The 17,233-nt window shown below is 43.3% G+C and overlaps 2 protein-coding genes across 4 annotated transcripts in view; both read left to right on the top strand.

Moving 5' to 3' along the window:
• LOC144604376 (cytochrome c oxidase subunit 4 isoform 1, mitochondrial-like) overlaps positions 1-17,233 on the top strand; it is a 420,358-nt gene that overhangs the window by 30,805 nt on the left and 372,320 nt on the right. The gene's annotated exons all lie outside the window — the stretch shown is intronic.
• Positions 1-17,233, top strand: part of slco4a1 (solute carrier organic anion transporter family, member 4A1) — a 159,404-nt gene that overhangs the window by 121,611 nt on the left and 20,560 nt on the right. For all 3 annotated transcript variants that reach the window (XM_078418691.1, XM_078418693.1, XM_078418690.1), the window contains 3 exons: positions 7,646-7,757; positions 13,140-13,294; positions 15,695-15,890. In XM_078418691.1, coding sequence (XP_078274817.1) covers positions 7,646-7,757; positions 13,140-13,294; positions 15,695-15,890 — 463 coding nt within the window. The remainder of the gene's footprint in view (positions 1-7,645; positions 7,758-13,139; positions 13,295-15,694; positions 15,891-17,233) is intronic.

The raw sequence follows: 17,233 nt of genomic DNA, 5'->3' as shown, positions 1-17,233 counted from the left end.
TTACAGCGAATGCAGCGCCGGAGACCCAGGTTCGATCCTGACTACGGGTGCTGCACTGTAAGGAGTTTGTATGTTCTCCCCGTGACCTGCGTGGGTTTTCTCCGAGATCTTCGGTTTCCTCCCACACTCCAAAGACGTACAGGTATGTAGGTTAATTGGCTGGGTAAATGTAAAAATTGTCCCTAGTGGGTGTAGGATAGTGTTAATGTACGGGGATCACTGGGCGGCAGGGACTTGGAGGGCCGAAAAGGCCTGTTTCCGGCTGTATATATATGATATGATAATTGTACTGGGAAATTATTTGGATGTTGGGTTTAAATGTGGCGAACAAAAAGGCTCATCAATCACAAACTAACATATGTGGCAGAACTTCAGCATCTGCATCTTTTACAGATAAAATAAACAGAGGTTTCTGGGTGTCAGTTTAGCCTTCTGTTATGACAACTTATCCGAATGAAATAAGCTCAATAATCATTTGTGTCTAAAATAAATCTGGTGCAGGGTCTCAATGTGAAACGGATGCTGCTGAGTTCTAGCAGCAGTTTGTTTTATTGCTCCAGATTCCAGAATCTGTCGTCTCTTGTGTCTCCATATATTTATACTGTTTTAAGTAAAATAGTTTAAAACATCTGTGCAGTAAGACATTTTGACCACAGGGTGTCATCATATCTCATAGAGTCATAGAGTGATACAGTGTGGAAACAGACTCGTCGACCCATCTAGCCAACATTGGCCAACAATGTCCCAGCTACACCAGTCCCACTTGCCTGCGCTTGGTCCATATCCCTCCAAACCTGTCCTATCCAGGTTCCTGTTTAACTGTTTCTTAAACGATGGGATAGTCCCAGCCTCAACTACCTCCATACACCCAGCTTGTTCCATACACCCAGCACCTTTTCAGTGAAAAAGTGACCCCTCAGATTCCTATTAAATATTTTCCCCTTCACCTTGAACCTATGTCCTCGATTCCCCTACTCTGGGCAAAAGACTCTGCATCTATCCAATCTATTCCTCTCATGATTTTGTATACCTCTATAAGATCACCCCTCATCCTCCTGCGCTCCATGGAATAGAGACCCAACCTACTCAACCTCTCCCTATAACTTTTCTGAACCCTTTCAAGCTTGACAATATATTTCTTATAATATGGGTGCCCAGAACTGAACACAATATTCTAAATGCGGTCTCACCAACGTCTTATACAACTGCAACATGACCTCCCAAGTTCTATACTCAATACTCTGACTGATGAAGACCAAAGTGCCAAATGCCTTTTAGACTACCTTATCTACCTGCAACTCGACCTTCAAGGAAACATGCACCTGTACTCCTAGACCCCTCTGTTCTACAACACCACCCAGAAGCCCACAATTTACTGTGTAGGTCCTGCCCTTGTTCGACGTCCCAAAATGCAACACGTCACACTTCTCCATATTAAATTCCATCAACCATTCCTCTGCCCACCTGGCCAATCAATCCAGATCCTGCTGCAATCGTTCACAACCATCTTCACTATCTGCAAAACCACGAACTTTTGCACGTTCAGCAATCTTGCTAATCTTGCCCTGTACGTTCTCATCCAAATCTTTGATGTAGATGACAAACAGTAACGGGCCCAGCACCGAACCCTGAGGCACACCACTAGTCACAGTCTGAGAAGCAACCTTCGACCATTACTCTTTGCTTCCTTCCATGGAGCCAATTTTCTATCCATTCAGCTTTCTCTCCTTGGAACCCATGAGATCTAACCTTCCAGAGCAGCCTACCAGGGGGAACCGTGTTGAACGCCTTACTGAAGTCCTTGTACACAATATCTACAACTTTGCCTTCATCAATCTTTTTGGTCATGTCTTCAAAAAATCAATCAGATTTGTGAGACACGACCTCCACGTACAAAACCATGCTGACTATCCCTAATCAGCCCTTGCCCATCCAAATGCCTGTATAACCTATCCCTCAGAATACTCTCTAGTGTGGCGGCTCCCAAGGGTCGGGCCATACCACTACCGAAACCCTCGGCACGGGAATGGACCAGTCCAGGGGGCACCACGAAATATGCCCAGCCTCGGCCGCAAGGTCGCCCCCCTTCGCGGCTCCCTCCACCTGTGCCTCTGCCGGCCCCTCTGTCGGCCAATTTTCGTATGCGGTCCGGTCGGGTTGTGCGACCGCCAGTGCATTTCGTACCTCCGGTTCTGGGGGGGGGGGTGGCCTCCCAAGGGTCGGGCCAGACCACTACCGAACCCCTCGGCACGGGAATGGACCAGTCCAGGGGCGCGGCCCTTAGCTACGAGGATAAAGGGCGGGATTTTAGGCGTGCTCTCTCTCTGGCAGACTAGAGTGGTCGAGAGACACCACGAAATAAATCCCTCCCGAAATACCTGGCTCCTCGCCTTTATTTCGGGCTTTTCGACACGCCACACTAGTAATCTTCCAACTACAGATGTTAAGCTCACCAGCCTATAGTTCCCAGCATTTTCCCTGCAGCCCTTCTTGAAAAGAGGCACAACATTTTCCACCCTCCAGTCTTCCGGCACCTCTCCTGTATTTAAGGTTGACTCATAAATCTCAACCAGGGCTCCCTCAATTTCCTCTCTAGTTTCCCACAATGTCCTCGGATATATCAGATCAGGCCCTGGAGATTTGTCTACCTTCAAACACGACAGTACCTTCAGTACTTCTTTGACAGTAACCCTGACTGCTCTCAAGACACTTCCAGTGACTGCTCCAATTTCCTCCGTCCGACTGTCTTTCTGCTCGGTAAACACAGAGGAGAAATACTCATTTATCACCTTGCCCATCTCCTGTGGCTCCACACAGAGGTGACTGCTTTGATTCCTGAGAGATCTCACTCTCTCTCTCTAGTTACCCTTTTCCCCCTTATGTATTTATAAAATCTTTTGGAATTGTCCTTAATGCTACCCGCCAGAGCTATCTCCTGGCCCCTTTTTGCCCTTCTGATTTCCTTTTTTAGTTTACTCCTTAGTTCCCGAAACTCCTCCAGGGATGCACTTGATCCCAGATGCCTACACCTGTCCCATGCATCCTACTTGTTTTTGACTAACGTCTTAATTTCCCTCATTAGCCAAGCTTCCTTACGTTTGCCTGCTTTGCCCTTCACTCTAACGGTGACGTACACATCCTGAGCTTTCTTCAGTACACTTTTAGAAACATCCCACTTGGCCGATGTTCCTTTCCCCTCTAATAACCTGCTCCAGTCAATGTGAGCAAGACTTTCTCTCATACCCTCAAAGTTGGCCTTACCCCAGTTGAGCATTTTAACACGTAGACCCTCTCCGTCCCTATCCATAACTATCTTAAACCTAATCAAATTGTGGTCACTAGTCCCAAGATCTATGCTGAAAATTCAAATAAGTGCTTTTTAAGTTAAGGTTATCCCAGCTTTTATATCTGATGTATAATGTTTGACTTTATTACAGAAGGAACTGGAGTTAATAGTAAAGCAATGGTACTGGAATTACTATGGGGCTTTGATGAGGATGAACCTTGGGTATTGTCTACTATCCCTCAGTTAAGGAAAGATATGTCTGCCTTGCAAGATATGCAGCATAAGTTCACTAAGTTGATTCCTGAGATGCAAGATCGGATTTTGCAAACAAATGAGGTTCAGCCAACAGTCTTTATCCCCTAGCTTTTGAGAAATGAGAGGCGACTTTAGAGAAACATATAAAATTCATGAGGGATCTCTTCCCCATTTAGCTATCCAGAAATTGGAGGCAAAGTTCAGAATAAGGTTTAGAATTAAAATGAGGGAAGTGAATGTGGACTTCTCCACTTCACAGACAATGGGTGCTCAGTCTTATTTCAATGCTGGAGGCCTCAGCAACATCAACAGCATTGAATATATTCAAGACACATATCTGTGCATAATTAGGTTTGCAAAATAATGCAGCGATATCTTTCTAGTAATCTTTATATTACTTTATATTACTCAATTTTAAAGTTCCAATTTTCCAATTTACTTACAATGTAATGAATCTGTTGGAATGCTTTGAGGAAGTAAATATCAGGACAGACAAAAGAGAGTCAGTGGATGTTGTTCACCTAGATTTTCTGAAAGCCTTTGATAAGGTGCCACATGTGAGGCTGCTAAGGAAGATGAGAGTCCATGGTATCAAAGGGCAGATATGAGCATGGATAGCAGGATCTTTGGATTGCAGAAGGCAAAGAGTGGCAATAAAGGAGGCTTTTTCTGGTTGGCTGCCAGTGACTAATGGAGTTCCGCAGGGGTCACTGCTGGGGCCGTTACTCTTCACATTGTATATTAATGATATACAATGATTAATATATAATGATTGTATATTAATGATTTGAATGAGGGGATTGAAGGCTTTGTTTGCAAAGTTTGCAAAGTTTGCAAATGATACAAAAATAGGTGGAAGAGCAGGTGGTTTTGAGAAAACAGGGACTCTGCACAACGACTTGGACAGGTTGTGAGAGTCAAAGTGGAGAGGATGTTTCCACTAGTGGGAGAATCTAGGACCAGAGGTCATAACCTCACAATTAAAGGACTTTCCTTTAGGAAGGAGATGAGGAGGAATTTATTTAGTCAGAGGGTGGTGAATCTGTGGAGGCTGTGGAGGCCAAGTCAATGGATATTTTTAAGGCAGAGATAGATACGTAGATTTGTGATTAGGACGGGTGTCAGGATTATGGGGAAAAGGCAGGAGAATGGGGTTAGGAAGGACAAAAATAGATCAGCCACGATTGAGTGGCAGAGTAGACTTGATGGGCTGAATGGCCTAATTCTGTTCCTATCCCTTATGACCTTAATACAGTTTAAAACAAAAAAAAACTGCAAGTCATTCACAATGGGATATTCTTTTCCTCTATACTTATTTGCTCAATTTTGTTTAGGCCACAGTTTATCTTGCACCACTATGAAATGAGCAGGAAGCCCGCATTGAGATCTCTCCCTGAGAATACTTTTGAATTTCGAAGCCACAGAGTGCTGAATTAGCTCAGCAGGTCAGGCAGCATTTCAGGACAACACGGATTGGCAACTTTTCAGGTCGGGACACTTCAGTCAGTTTGAAGAAGGGTCCCAATCTGAAAATTTGCCTATCCATGTTCTCTTGAGATGCTGCCTGAACTGCTGAGCTGCTGCAGTTCTGTGTTTCTACATACTCTTGATTTTAGTTGCTAAAGATGTCCAGTAGTGGGCAGCAGTGATGCAGCTGTTTCCAGTTCTTTCACTGCCTTCAGAAATGTGGTTGTTGCTTCTTTTAATCAGTGAACTTAGTTTGTGAGAAATAAACTCCACAATGTTTATGAGTCTTTTTCTTATAATACTTGGCCTTCCAAGTTGTTATCCTTCTACCCTCTTTGTCTATGTATGCTAAATTTTCTTGGTGCAAAAAGAGAACTATTATATTTTGGTTAACCCCTGGTTTCTACCTTATGCAAACTGAGCTACAATCCAAAAGCTGGGTTCTCTTTTGTGAAGTTTGCAGTTAACTCAAGACAGTACCACAGCGTATGAAATAAAAGTTATCAAGAGAATCCAGTGCATATGATCATTTCACACTCTTATCACTTATCCTGACTCTTGGGATAAAGTTGAGAATCAGCATTTTGTCAGTTCCTTTTATCAATTAATCAATGGATCTCACAGCTCATTTTTCATTATATTATCAGCATTTGGTGATTTCCTGAGCTATTGGCTCATCAACCGTTGATAAGTATGGATGTGGATTGACCATCAAGCAATAAAAATGCACCGTGGAAGCCTGTTGTTGCACCCTTCCTTTGCACTGACACAACAGTTAGAGTCCTAGTGATACAGCGTGGAAGCAGGCCCTTCAGCTCAAGCTGCCCACACTGGCCAACATGTCCCTGCTACGCTAGTCCCACCCGCCCATGTTTGGCCAATATCCATCCAAACCTGTCCTACCTATGTACCAGTCGAACTGTTTTGTAAACTTTGAGATAGTCAATCGACAATAGACAATAGGAGGAGGCCATTCGGCCCTTCGAGCCAGCACCGCCATTCAATGGCTGATCATTCTCAACCAGTACCCCGTTCCTGCCTTCTCCCCATACCCCCTGACTCCGCTATCCTTAAGAGCTCAATCTAACTCTCTCTTGAATGCATTCAGAGAATTGGCCTCCACTGCCTTCTGAGGCAGAGAATTCCACAGATTCACAACTCTCTGACTGAAAAAGTTTTTCCTCATCTCAGTTCTAAATGGCCTACCCCTTATTCTTTATCCCTTCCTCAACTACCTCCTCCGACAGCTTGTTCCATACACCCACCACCCTTTGTGTGAAAAGGCTACCCCTTAGATTCCTATTAAATCTTTTCCCCTTCACCTTAAGCCTGTGTTCTATGTTGAAATTCTTTATAGCATTAAGCAATCTGTGTCTGAACTATACTTCAGCGAGACTTCGTAAGGAAGGAATCTACGTTGTGCTTGATTTTGGAGTCATTTTGAGCCTTGGTATCCAATTTACATTGTTTTGAGGCAATGCTACGATACCAAGCCGGTGTACATAGTTTAGCAATAGCATACAATACTCATAGCTATTAGGATGATACAATATTTAGCTTTGCAGAACAAATATCCTGCAATAAATTCTTGCTTAGCAATGCTTGAGATATATACTGTTAGATTTTAACATCCTACTTTAAGTCTTCATTCTTCCTTTTTCATGTCCAGCGGCAATGATCTCTTTGCATTACTGTTTCACAGCGAGTAAATTATTTCCTGAATGTTTCCACATAAAACCCCTTTGAATGTAGATCAGCCACAGCCCAGGTTTGCCAGAGCATCTGAATACATGGTGTGCACTCTACTGCCACCCTGTGGAAGTCAAACCTAAGTTCAGAGCATAATACTAGAACTACAAAGTGAAGCAAAGCCATCAAGCACAACTTAATGAGTCAGGCAGCATCTCTGAAGAAAAGGAATAGGTGACCTTTCGGGTCGAGAAGAAGGGTCTAAACCTGAAACGTTACCTATTCCTTTTCTCCAGTGATGCTATCTGACCTGCTGAGTTACCCAGCTTTTTGTGTCTATCTTCAGTTTAAACTGTAGTTCCTTCCTACACAAACAATTTAACCTGTAGTCAGAGGCAGGAAGTCTCCTCACCATTTGCCAGCGCTGTTCGGAGTGGGACTTAAGCCAATAACGCTATCTATTGCCTTGTTTCAAAATGGGAATATCAGTTGTATCTCCAATGTTAAATTTCAATGTTCTGATTCATTAAGGACAAAAAAAATCCAGAAATATTCAGATCAGGTGAGAAAATCTAAGTGAATATTTCAGATCAATTACCTCTGTTGAATAATAACTTTTAGTCTTCATTTTAAACAGTTATTGCCCCGACAAAACAAACTCAGCTTAATGTAGGTTAAAGAAAGCAGTGAAGAGGTCATTACAAAAAAAAAAAAATTGCTTGTGTTTGTGGTGTCAATTCTAAGATGACTTTTTCCTTTCTAAACATTGCTATTCTGTAATAAAATACTCGGTTATTACAAGTAATTAAAAGCAACAACTTTCAGATGCGCAAAAGAGAAAAGATTATGAGCATGTGTACTTACTATTTGGTCATAAGCTCTCTGATTGATAAATAGTAGTACTTTGTCTTGCTAAGTCCACAGCTAAACAATGTTTTTGTAAATTAGAGTCCCAACAGTATATGGCCATGAGGGTATCAGAAGCTCATCAACTGAAGGATGGGAGCCAGCAGACTGCACTGGAGCCGGATTTTGGGAAGACGTTAAGGGACTTGCCCAGGTAATGTGCAGCATGGAGATGACATTGTTTCATAGTCTCTGGTTCCTGCATCTTCCTCTATCCTGCTTACCAAAGTCTAGCTCCTTTTAGCAAAGATCCTGCTCACTTGCCGCATTACTAAATTGTACATCAGGAGATAGTTCCACTTTATACGTGGCCACCATGAACAGTCACTTCACAAAATAGATGGTGACACTATATGTGTGGAATCTTTCCAGTGTGGAGACTGGAATCTTTGATGACAATATCCCCCTTATTTTTCTCCCTTAATTGTTTGAAAGCCCAGGAGCCTTATGTCCTAAATATACTTCCTTAGACACAGCTTTGGAGTTGGTGGGTGGAAGTGAGTGAAAAATCCATGTGAGAAGCATTACTCAATTTAATTTCTACTATAAAGATTTCCTAATAGAAAACTGGAGGTGGATCATGCATGGAAGATGGACACAAAATGGTGGAGTAACTCAGCAGGGCAGGCAGTGTCTCTGGAGAGAAGGAATGGGTGACCTTTCGGGTCAAGACCCTTCTTCAGACTAAAGACCTTGGCCCAAAACATCACCAATTCCTTCTCTCCAGAGATGCTGCCAGTCCCGCTGAGTTACTCCAGCATTTTGTGTCTATCTTTGATGTAAACCAGCATCTGCAGTTCCTTCCTACACACGATGTATCATGTACTGCAGTTTACAATGTTTCTTACAGGTTCTCTTTGGCTGCACCACATGCAGCTGGACAATATATCCACATTTTATCATCATACATTTTGTACGGACAATCTGTACTGAAGTAGTTCTATGCCGTGAGGCTTTATGTCCATTGCTTACATTAATGCTGTGGATGTACGAGGTGTACTTTGATTATTTGCAAATGACATAAAACTAGTGGTGTTGTTGATAATTACTCGGGTAATCTTGGGCTGCAGAATAACATCCCTAAGGTCATAAGTCATGGGAGCAGAAGTAGGCCATTCGGCCCGTCGAGTCAACTCCGCCATTCATCATGGCTAATTTATATTTTGCTCTCCACCCCATGTTTTACTCTCCCCATAACCATTGACACCCTTACCAACCAAGTATCTGTCAATCTCCGCCTTAAAAATAACCAACAACTTGGCCTCCACAGCCGTCTGTAGCAATGAATTCCACCGACTCACCATCCTCCGACTAAAGAAATTCCTCATCTCCTTTCTAAATATACATCCTTTTATTCTGAGGCCATGCCCTCTGGATCTAGGCCCTTCCACAAGTGGAAACATCCTCTCCACATTCACCCTGTCCAGGCCTTTCACTATTTGGTAAGTTTCAATGAGGTCCCCCAATATTGATTGGTTGGTAAATAGGGCAGACCAATGGAAGATGGAATTTAATTCTGCTAAGTGTGAGGTGATGCATTTTTGGGAATCTAATAAGGGTAAGACATTTATCGTGAATTGAAGAGCCTCGGGAGTATTGATGAAACAAAGGGGTCCTGATGTACAAATCCCAAATCCCAGTTTAGGTCTTCTAATTTGAGGAAGGACATTCTTGCTATTGAGGGAGTGCAGCATAGGTTCGACAAGTTAATTCCCGGGATGGCGGGACTGACATATGATGAAAGAATGGATCGACTAGGCTAATTTTAACTGGAATTTAGAAGGACAAGAGGGGATCTTATAGAAACATATAAAATTATAAGCGATTGGACAGGCTAGATGCAGGAAAAATGTTCCCGATGTTGGGGGAGTCCAGAACCAGGGGTCACAGTTTAAGAATAAGGGGTAGGCCATTTAGGACTGAGATGAGGAAAAACTTTTTCAGCCAGAGAGTTGCGAATCTGTGGAATTCTCTGCCATTGAAGGCAGTGGAGGCCAGTTCACTGGATATATTCAGGAGAGAGTTAGATTATAGCTCTTGGGGCTAATGGAATCAAGGGATATGGGGAAAAAGCATGAACATGGTACTGATTTTGGATGATCAGCGATGATCACATTGAATGGCGGTGCTAGCTGAAGGGCCGAACGGCCTACTCCTGCACCTATTTTCTATGTTTCTAAAACCCTGAAGGTGGTAGCACAGATGGAAAAAGCATTTGAGATACTTGCATTCATTAGCTGGGGCATAGCAGGGAGGTCAAGTAAAACTTGGTTGGGTCACAGCTGGAATATTGTGTGCAGTTTTGATAACTACACCAAAGGAAGGAATTTGATTACAATGGAGAGGGTGCAGAGGAGATTTACCAAGATTTTGCCTGGGATGGAAGATTTCAGTTATGAGGGCAGAATGGATAGGCTGGGCTTGCTTTCCTTGGAGTAGGATGGGCTGATGGAAGACCTGATAAGGGGTATAGTAAATTATAAGATTCATAGAGAGGGTGGATAGTAAAATATTTTCCCTATGGCAGAGATGTCAGAGGGGATAAGTTCAAGATGAGGTGTAAGAGGTTTAATGAGGAATCTGAGGAAGAATTGTTTTCACCCAGAGGGTGATTTCAATCTGGAACTCACTGCCTGAGAAGGTGAGTGAAGTAGATATTCTCACAACATTTCTAATGTATCTGGATGGGCATTTGAATCACCAAGGCATTGTAGGCTGCAGAACAAGTTCTGTTAAACGGGATTACTATAGATCAATATTTAATGGTTAGAATGGATATGGTGGGCCAAAGGGCCCCGTCTCTGTGCTGCATGACTATGTTTCTATGTCCAAAGGCACTGAGTCATTAAATAGAATTAAGTTGAATTGAAAGATGTGATGTATATGTAATATAAATGCCAGTGCCCCCTGGAGGCCAAAAGCAGAAGCTGGCAAATGTGCTTTTGCCTCGTGACTGAGGTCAGGTGTTTTTCTAGAAGTTTCCTGGTGGGGGATTATTAAAAGCTTCTTACAAGATGTCGGACGTATATTCATTGTGCTAGTCACAACAGGGTCTTACAGCGGACATTACATGGTGTCAGAAGAAAAAAGAAACTAAAGAAAAGAATGTCTGGACTCAAGCCACCGGGACTTGCCACTCTCCATGCAAGGGAACTTGGCCAAGAATTATAAGGACTGGATAAGGGCATTCCAGCTGTACAAGACGGCAACAGAACAGATAAGATTCGGTGTGCAACGTTCCTCCACATTGAACGGCCGGCCGTTAAGCAGATTTATGAGACCTTTCAGTTTGCCCAGGAGGAATGTGACAAAATACAACCGCTGAAGAATAAGTTTCAGACATACTGTGGACCAAAGAAGAACTTAACCGTCTCAAGATAAATCTTTAATACACGTGATCAGCGGCGAGGGGAGACCTTCTCCAGCTACCTGACTGCAGTGAAGTCCTTAGCTAATGATCCCCTCGTTGCTGCGAGACAGAATCGTCTGCGGCATCACCAGCCAGCCTCTCCGGGAGAAACTACTACAATGCGATGATTTAACACTGAAAAAATGCAGTGACATGTGTATGATCGCTGAGGCATCAGCCGAACACATGAAGCAGATTGCCCCGACCGCCATCGACACTGAAGACACTGTTGATTACGTGAAGCGGGGCAGCGCCGGTCGGCCACAGGGCCGAGGCAGGGATTTGCGACCCCGACGAGACGGAGAGTCAACCAGACAGAGGAGCCCCTCTCCTAGAAGGAACTAGTCTCCCAGATTCAAGAGAACTATCACAGGCCGCATCACAAGGTCCTGAGGTGGGGGAACCGGCTCAAAGCGTGCCAAGCCACACTCGCATACAACATAAATACGACACAGAACGGGTTGGAAATACGACTTGCACGAGAAGTGGCCGATTGTCAAAAAACCCCGGCACGGCTTGTAATGTAAAATTGTTGGGCAATAATTTGATAGTTTTGTAGTCTGAAGAGCATTGTGTTATTTGTGGTGTTTCATCCACATTAAATTGATTGAAGCTTCAAGTTATTAGTTTTGACCCCAACGTTGAAGGGGGAGATGTGATGTATAAGTAAAGGGAAGGGGGAGATGTGATGTATATGTAATATAAATGCCAGTGCCCCCTGGAGGCCAAAAGCAGAAGCTGGCAAATGTGCTTTTGCCTCATGACTGAGGTCAGGTGTTTTTCTAGAATCTTCCTGGTGGGCGATTATGAAAAGCTTCTTACAAGATGTCGGACGTATATTCATTCAACAGGGTCTTACAGCAGACATTACAGCATGGAAACAGGCCCTTTGGCCCATTGAGTTCACGCCATCGATCAACTGCTCACAATAGTTCCGTTATCCCTTTTTATATCCACTCCCAACACACTAGGGGCATTTTACAGAGGCCTAGTAACCTACAAACCTGCATGTGTTTGGAATGTGGGAGGAAACTAGTGCACCCAGAGGAAACCCACAACCTCGCAGGGAGAAAGTACAAATTCCACACATACAGCACCCAAAGTCAGGGTCGAACACAGCTCTCTGGCACTTTGAGAGAGCAGCTCTATCAACCATGCCACTGTGCGGCCCTAAGATGTATAGCATCCAAGTTGCAAACAGACCATGACCAACTCCTGTCTCCCTCCCCCCCCCCCCCCCTTCACTCTGATCCTAAGTCTGACCTATGTCCCTCCATTTATTACTTGTCTGAGCCTTCCCCCCCCCCCCCCCCCCTTGCCCCCCACCAGTAGATGATAACAGCCCCTCCTCCAGTGTCTCACCACACACACTATATGCAAGTGCTGACCTTTAACATACACCTTGGGCCTAGTGTGCTGCAAAACATCGCAATGACAACTCCATATGCATTCGCTAGTGGAAGTCATTACGATCTCGCATCTTGAATGAGTTTCTTCTATAATTCAAAAAGCTCGAGGCATCGGATGGTGAGTAGTATCTGGGCGTGTGGCACATGTGTTTCCCACCAGCAGTCACAGTTGATTCCACTTCAGCTGCTTTTCTAAGTGAACACATATTATTCCTTGAAGCAATAGCACGCATCTGTGTGTCAAAGACTGACAACAACATTTTAGACGACATTTTATGAATCAATGAGAGTTATTTGCACTGATATGTAAGAGAACAAAGAATGCCAGAGGCTGAAAATTATGTACGAAGCAGAGATATCTTAGTCTCTTTGGCATAGAAGGATTACAGAGGAGTTTATTGGAAGGCATTCAGACAATTGATACCAGGCCAGAGGGGGGAAAGTAACAACCTGCTCAAAGGTAGAGTTTAAGGAAGTTCTTGAAGGAGGAAAGAAGAGGAGGCAGAGAAATTTAAGATGGGAACTTGAGGGAATCTCACAGCAGCCGTGGAGTGAATTGAACCCTGATCTCTGAATGGTTCGTAGTTTAGTAATATAAATATTACACTATCACACCTTCCACTGAGTGAAAAAAGAGCATGAAAAGAATTAATAAGGAAATTTGACTGTCAAACACATCAAAACCCACGTGAATGACCAAGCATTTTTTTAATCGCAGGTCTGCAATGCTGTTGCTGAGGAATCCAACTTTCATCTTTCTCTGCCTGTCGGGAGCAACTGAGGCCACTCTCATAGCCGGCATGTCCACGTTTGGACCCAAGTTCCTTGAATCCCAGTTTGGCCTGAGTGCTTCTCAAGGTGCAACCCTATTTGGTAAGAAGCAAATCCCACAAGCCGAACTGTTGGTCTCACTTTGCATAAAAGGCATTTGTTGATTCCAAGGAGGCAAAGAATTTTGTTTCATTCCCTTGAACCAGTCTGGTTAGTCAATTGTGTAGGAAGGAACTGCAGATGCTGGTTTAAACCGAAGATAGACACAAATTACTGGAGTAACCCAGTGGGTCAGACAGCATCTCTGGAGAAAAGGAATAGGTGATGTTCCGGGACGAGTCCCTGGTTAGTCAATTTACAGTGAGTGTTATAGAGTCGTACAGTGTGGATAACAGGCCCTTCAGCACAACTTGCCCACACCAACCGGCATGTCCCATCTACACTAGTCCCACTTGCCTGCGTTTGGCCCATATCCTTCTAAATCTATCCTATCCATGTACCTGTCTAATTGCTTCTTAAACGTGTTGACAAATAGTTTCTGAGTGGAGATTGACCTAATCAGATGTACAGCACTTTGGTCAACGTGGGTTGATTTTAAATGTGCTATACAAATAAAATTGACTTGACTTGACTTGACTTCATGAGCAGCAAATGGTAATGGTGGGGAGGGTTAACCACACACCAGCATCAGAGACCAGTAGAAAGCACAGTTCCCACCTGAAACGTCACCTATCCATGTCCTCCAGAGATGCTACCTGGTCCACTGAGTTACTCCAACACTTTGTCTGCTATGCAAGATTCCACATCTGCAGGTTATTGTGTCTCCATTTAACTGCTCTGCTGTAAAATCTCCTATCAGTATGCCTACTTTGTAGAAATTCCTCCCACACTCCAAAGACGTACAGGTATGTAGGTTAATTGGCTTGGTGTTTGTGCAAATTGTCCCTAGTACGTGCAGGATAGTGTTAACGTGTGGGGATCGCTGGTCGGTGTGGACTCGGTGGGCCGAAGGGCCTGTTTCCGCGTTGTATCTCTAAAACTAAAACTAAAACTTCCACTGCTCATGAACCTGAACTCATCCTAAACATTCAAGCTCTAACTTGTATTGTTCCTTCTCGATGTTGTGCATTGGGTCTCAGATGAGCAATTTAAAAATGTTCTAAATGTTCTAAATTGGCTTAACTCAAATTTAGCAGAATTCTCCTACAAATCCCAAACTGATTTATAGTATTAATAATGACTTGGGTTTGAAAGTGAAATCCCCTGTATCATAACTGAAGAATTATGAAGAATTCATAACCATAAGTCTGAAGAAGGGTCTCGACCTAAAACGTCACCTATTCCTTTTCTCCAACGATGGTGTCTGGCTCGCTAATTTACTCCACCTTTTTCCGTCTGTCTTGGTGTAATTGATAGCCTTAGAAGTTAATTCAAAGACAAAGTCTAGTGGTGTACTTGAGTACTAAATCTCTTTGCTCTGAGATGCTCAGGTCTGTTTGACTAAAATGTTGGTAAACCAACTGAGATTAGAATGATTTTTTTTTCTTTAGCAATGATGAGTTTTATTCCTCATGCCAATGACTCAATGGTCAAAAGCCAGGAGCAAGTACATTATCAATTCTGACTTAATGAAAACTACACTGTCTGCTCTGACTCAGAAGAGTTATGGGTTCCTAACCAACTCCGAAGATGGAATGCTTGTGAAAGTCCCCATCCTGCTATTTGAGAGGTTTTATAAGAAATTGCAGTTTACACAGCTCATTAAAAGTTGTTCCCCAATCTCCAATAAAGCAATTTTATTATCATGTTGGGTATCATTACAGATTACTAATCAAAATTGCATCTTTGTTTGCACTTAAGTGCAGTTCTGTAGAATTAGCATGAATCCTGATATTCATAAAGGTTTTATAATTTCTTCAATTTATAAATTATCCAATTAAAAAGCAGCGGCATAGTATTGCAGCGGTAGAGTTGCTGCTGTAAAGCACCAGAGACTTAGGTTCGATCCTGACTATGGGTGCTGTCTGTACGGAGCTTGTACCTTCTCTCTGTGACCCCATGGGTTTTCTCTGGGAGCTCTGGTTTCCTCCCGTCCTCCAAAGATGTACAGGTTTGTAGGTAAATTGGCTTTGGCAAAATTGTCCCTAATACGTAGGATAGTGTAGCATAGTGTTGGTGTACAGGGTGATCGCTGGTCGGCGCGGGCTCGGTGGGCCGAAGGACCTGTTTCCACGCTGTATCTGTAATGAATAAAATCTGAAAAGTTCTCTTGTGTTCTGGCCAATATTTATTCACCTGCAACCATTACTAAAAGTACTGATTATCTGGTTGATATATCACCCCTGTGTTTACGAGAAAGTGGTAAACATTTCAAAAGTGGTTGCACATACAAAACGCATTTAATTTGTTGCAAAGTGATTCACTACATTGCAAAAGGTGTTCCTCAAATTAATTTCCTTATCCCTTATTGACTCTACAGCTTTATTCTTTCCTCAATTCCAGGGTACATTGTAGTTCCAGCGGGAGGAGGTGGCACATTTCTTGGCGGATTCATCGTGAACAAATTAAAACTCCGTTGTGCGGGAATCATCAAGATTTGTATTATTTGTACATTCTTGAGCCTGTTGGCTATTTTCATTGTCAGCATTAACTGCCCCAACATGGCTGTGGTTGGGGTCACTTCAACATTCAACGGCAGGTAATGAGCACAGAGTCACTTTTCAAATTTAGTTTTACGCTACAATTGTAATAAACCTATCTTAATTGCGATCAATAGATTAACTATTATAATCAATGATGAACAAGGTTCATGTAACAACCAGAGATCTGGAGTTAAGATTCCAATATGTAGGAGCCCTGCAGAAGCACAATTGCTTTATCCTGATAAAATAGCATTATTTGCATGTTCATGGGAATGTCCTGGCAATGGGCATTTGTTCTCTGCTTCATCCACCATTCACTTTATTTCTTACTAGACCAAATGGACCCGTTGAGCCCAAACCTTTCCTGCATTGGTGCAGCACACTCTCCTCCACCCCTTGCCCCCTCCCCCCTCCCCTCCCCTCCCTCCCTCCTCCCCTCCCCTCCCTCCCTCCTCCCCCTCCCTTCCCCTCCCCCACTCCATCCCCTCAACCCCCCTCCTACCCCCCTCCCTCCCCACCCTTCCCCCATCCCCCCCACTTCCCTTTCCACCTCAACCCCCCCTTGTCCACCCTCCTACCATCTCCCTCCCTCCCCCCACCTCCCTCCCTAGGAGATAGATTTAAACTTTAAAATGTGAATAACTTTAAAAATATAACACCGATTTCAATGAAACTTCTTCCATTAGCACCAAAGGGACGACGGTGAGTAAGGTGGGCCTAAAATTGTTCCACTAAAATTGGACAAGGCTTTCTCCATCGCTGCTCCCACCCTCTGGAACTCACTACCCCAAACCGTCAGAGACTCCTCCTCACTCACCACATTTAAAACATCACTGAAGTCTCACTTGTTCAACACCGCCTTCAATCATTGACCGCCGCTCCACCTTATTCATCCTTTTCTGTTCGTTTATTTATTTATCTTTATGTCAGATCTAATATGTAAAGCGTCTTTGGGTTTCTAGAAAAGCGCTATATAAATGTAATGCATTATTATTATTATTATTATTATTATTACTATCATGTACCATTTTGGCTGTAGTTCAGAAACAAACAAACAAACAAGAGTTTTAGTATATAGACTAGAAAAGAGGGCCCGTTGGGCCCGTCCCCACACCCCCCATTGTCTCCTCCCCCAGCCCCACTCTTACTCTCCAAGTGTGCCCGTTGGGCCCGTCCTCCTGATCTGTGTATGTCAAGTGACCACTATAGCCTTCTTTTTTTTTTTTTTTTCCTAATCAGATGTTTTTTTATTTTTTCCTAATCAGATGTGCAGCACTTTGGTCAACGTGGGTTGTTTTTAAATGTGCTATACAAATAAAACTGACTTGACTTGACTTGACTTGCAATAACAAAAAAGACTTCTTGGAAGCTTTTCGAAACAATGTAGCCGTCACAAGCT

Source organism: Rhinoraja longicauda, chromosome 22 (genome assembly GCF_053455715.1).
Source record: "Rhinoraja longicauda isolate Sanriku21f chromosome 22, sRhiLon1.1, whole genome shotgun sequence".
Classification (NCBI taxonomy): domain Eukaryota; kingdom Metazoa; phylum Chordata; class Chondrichthyes; order Rajiformes; family Arhynchobatidae; genus Rhinoraja; species Rhinoraja longicauda.
Note: the sequence above shows the minus strand (reverse complement) of the source record. Positions and strands in the feature narration are given on the sequence as shown.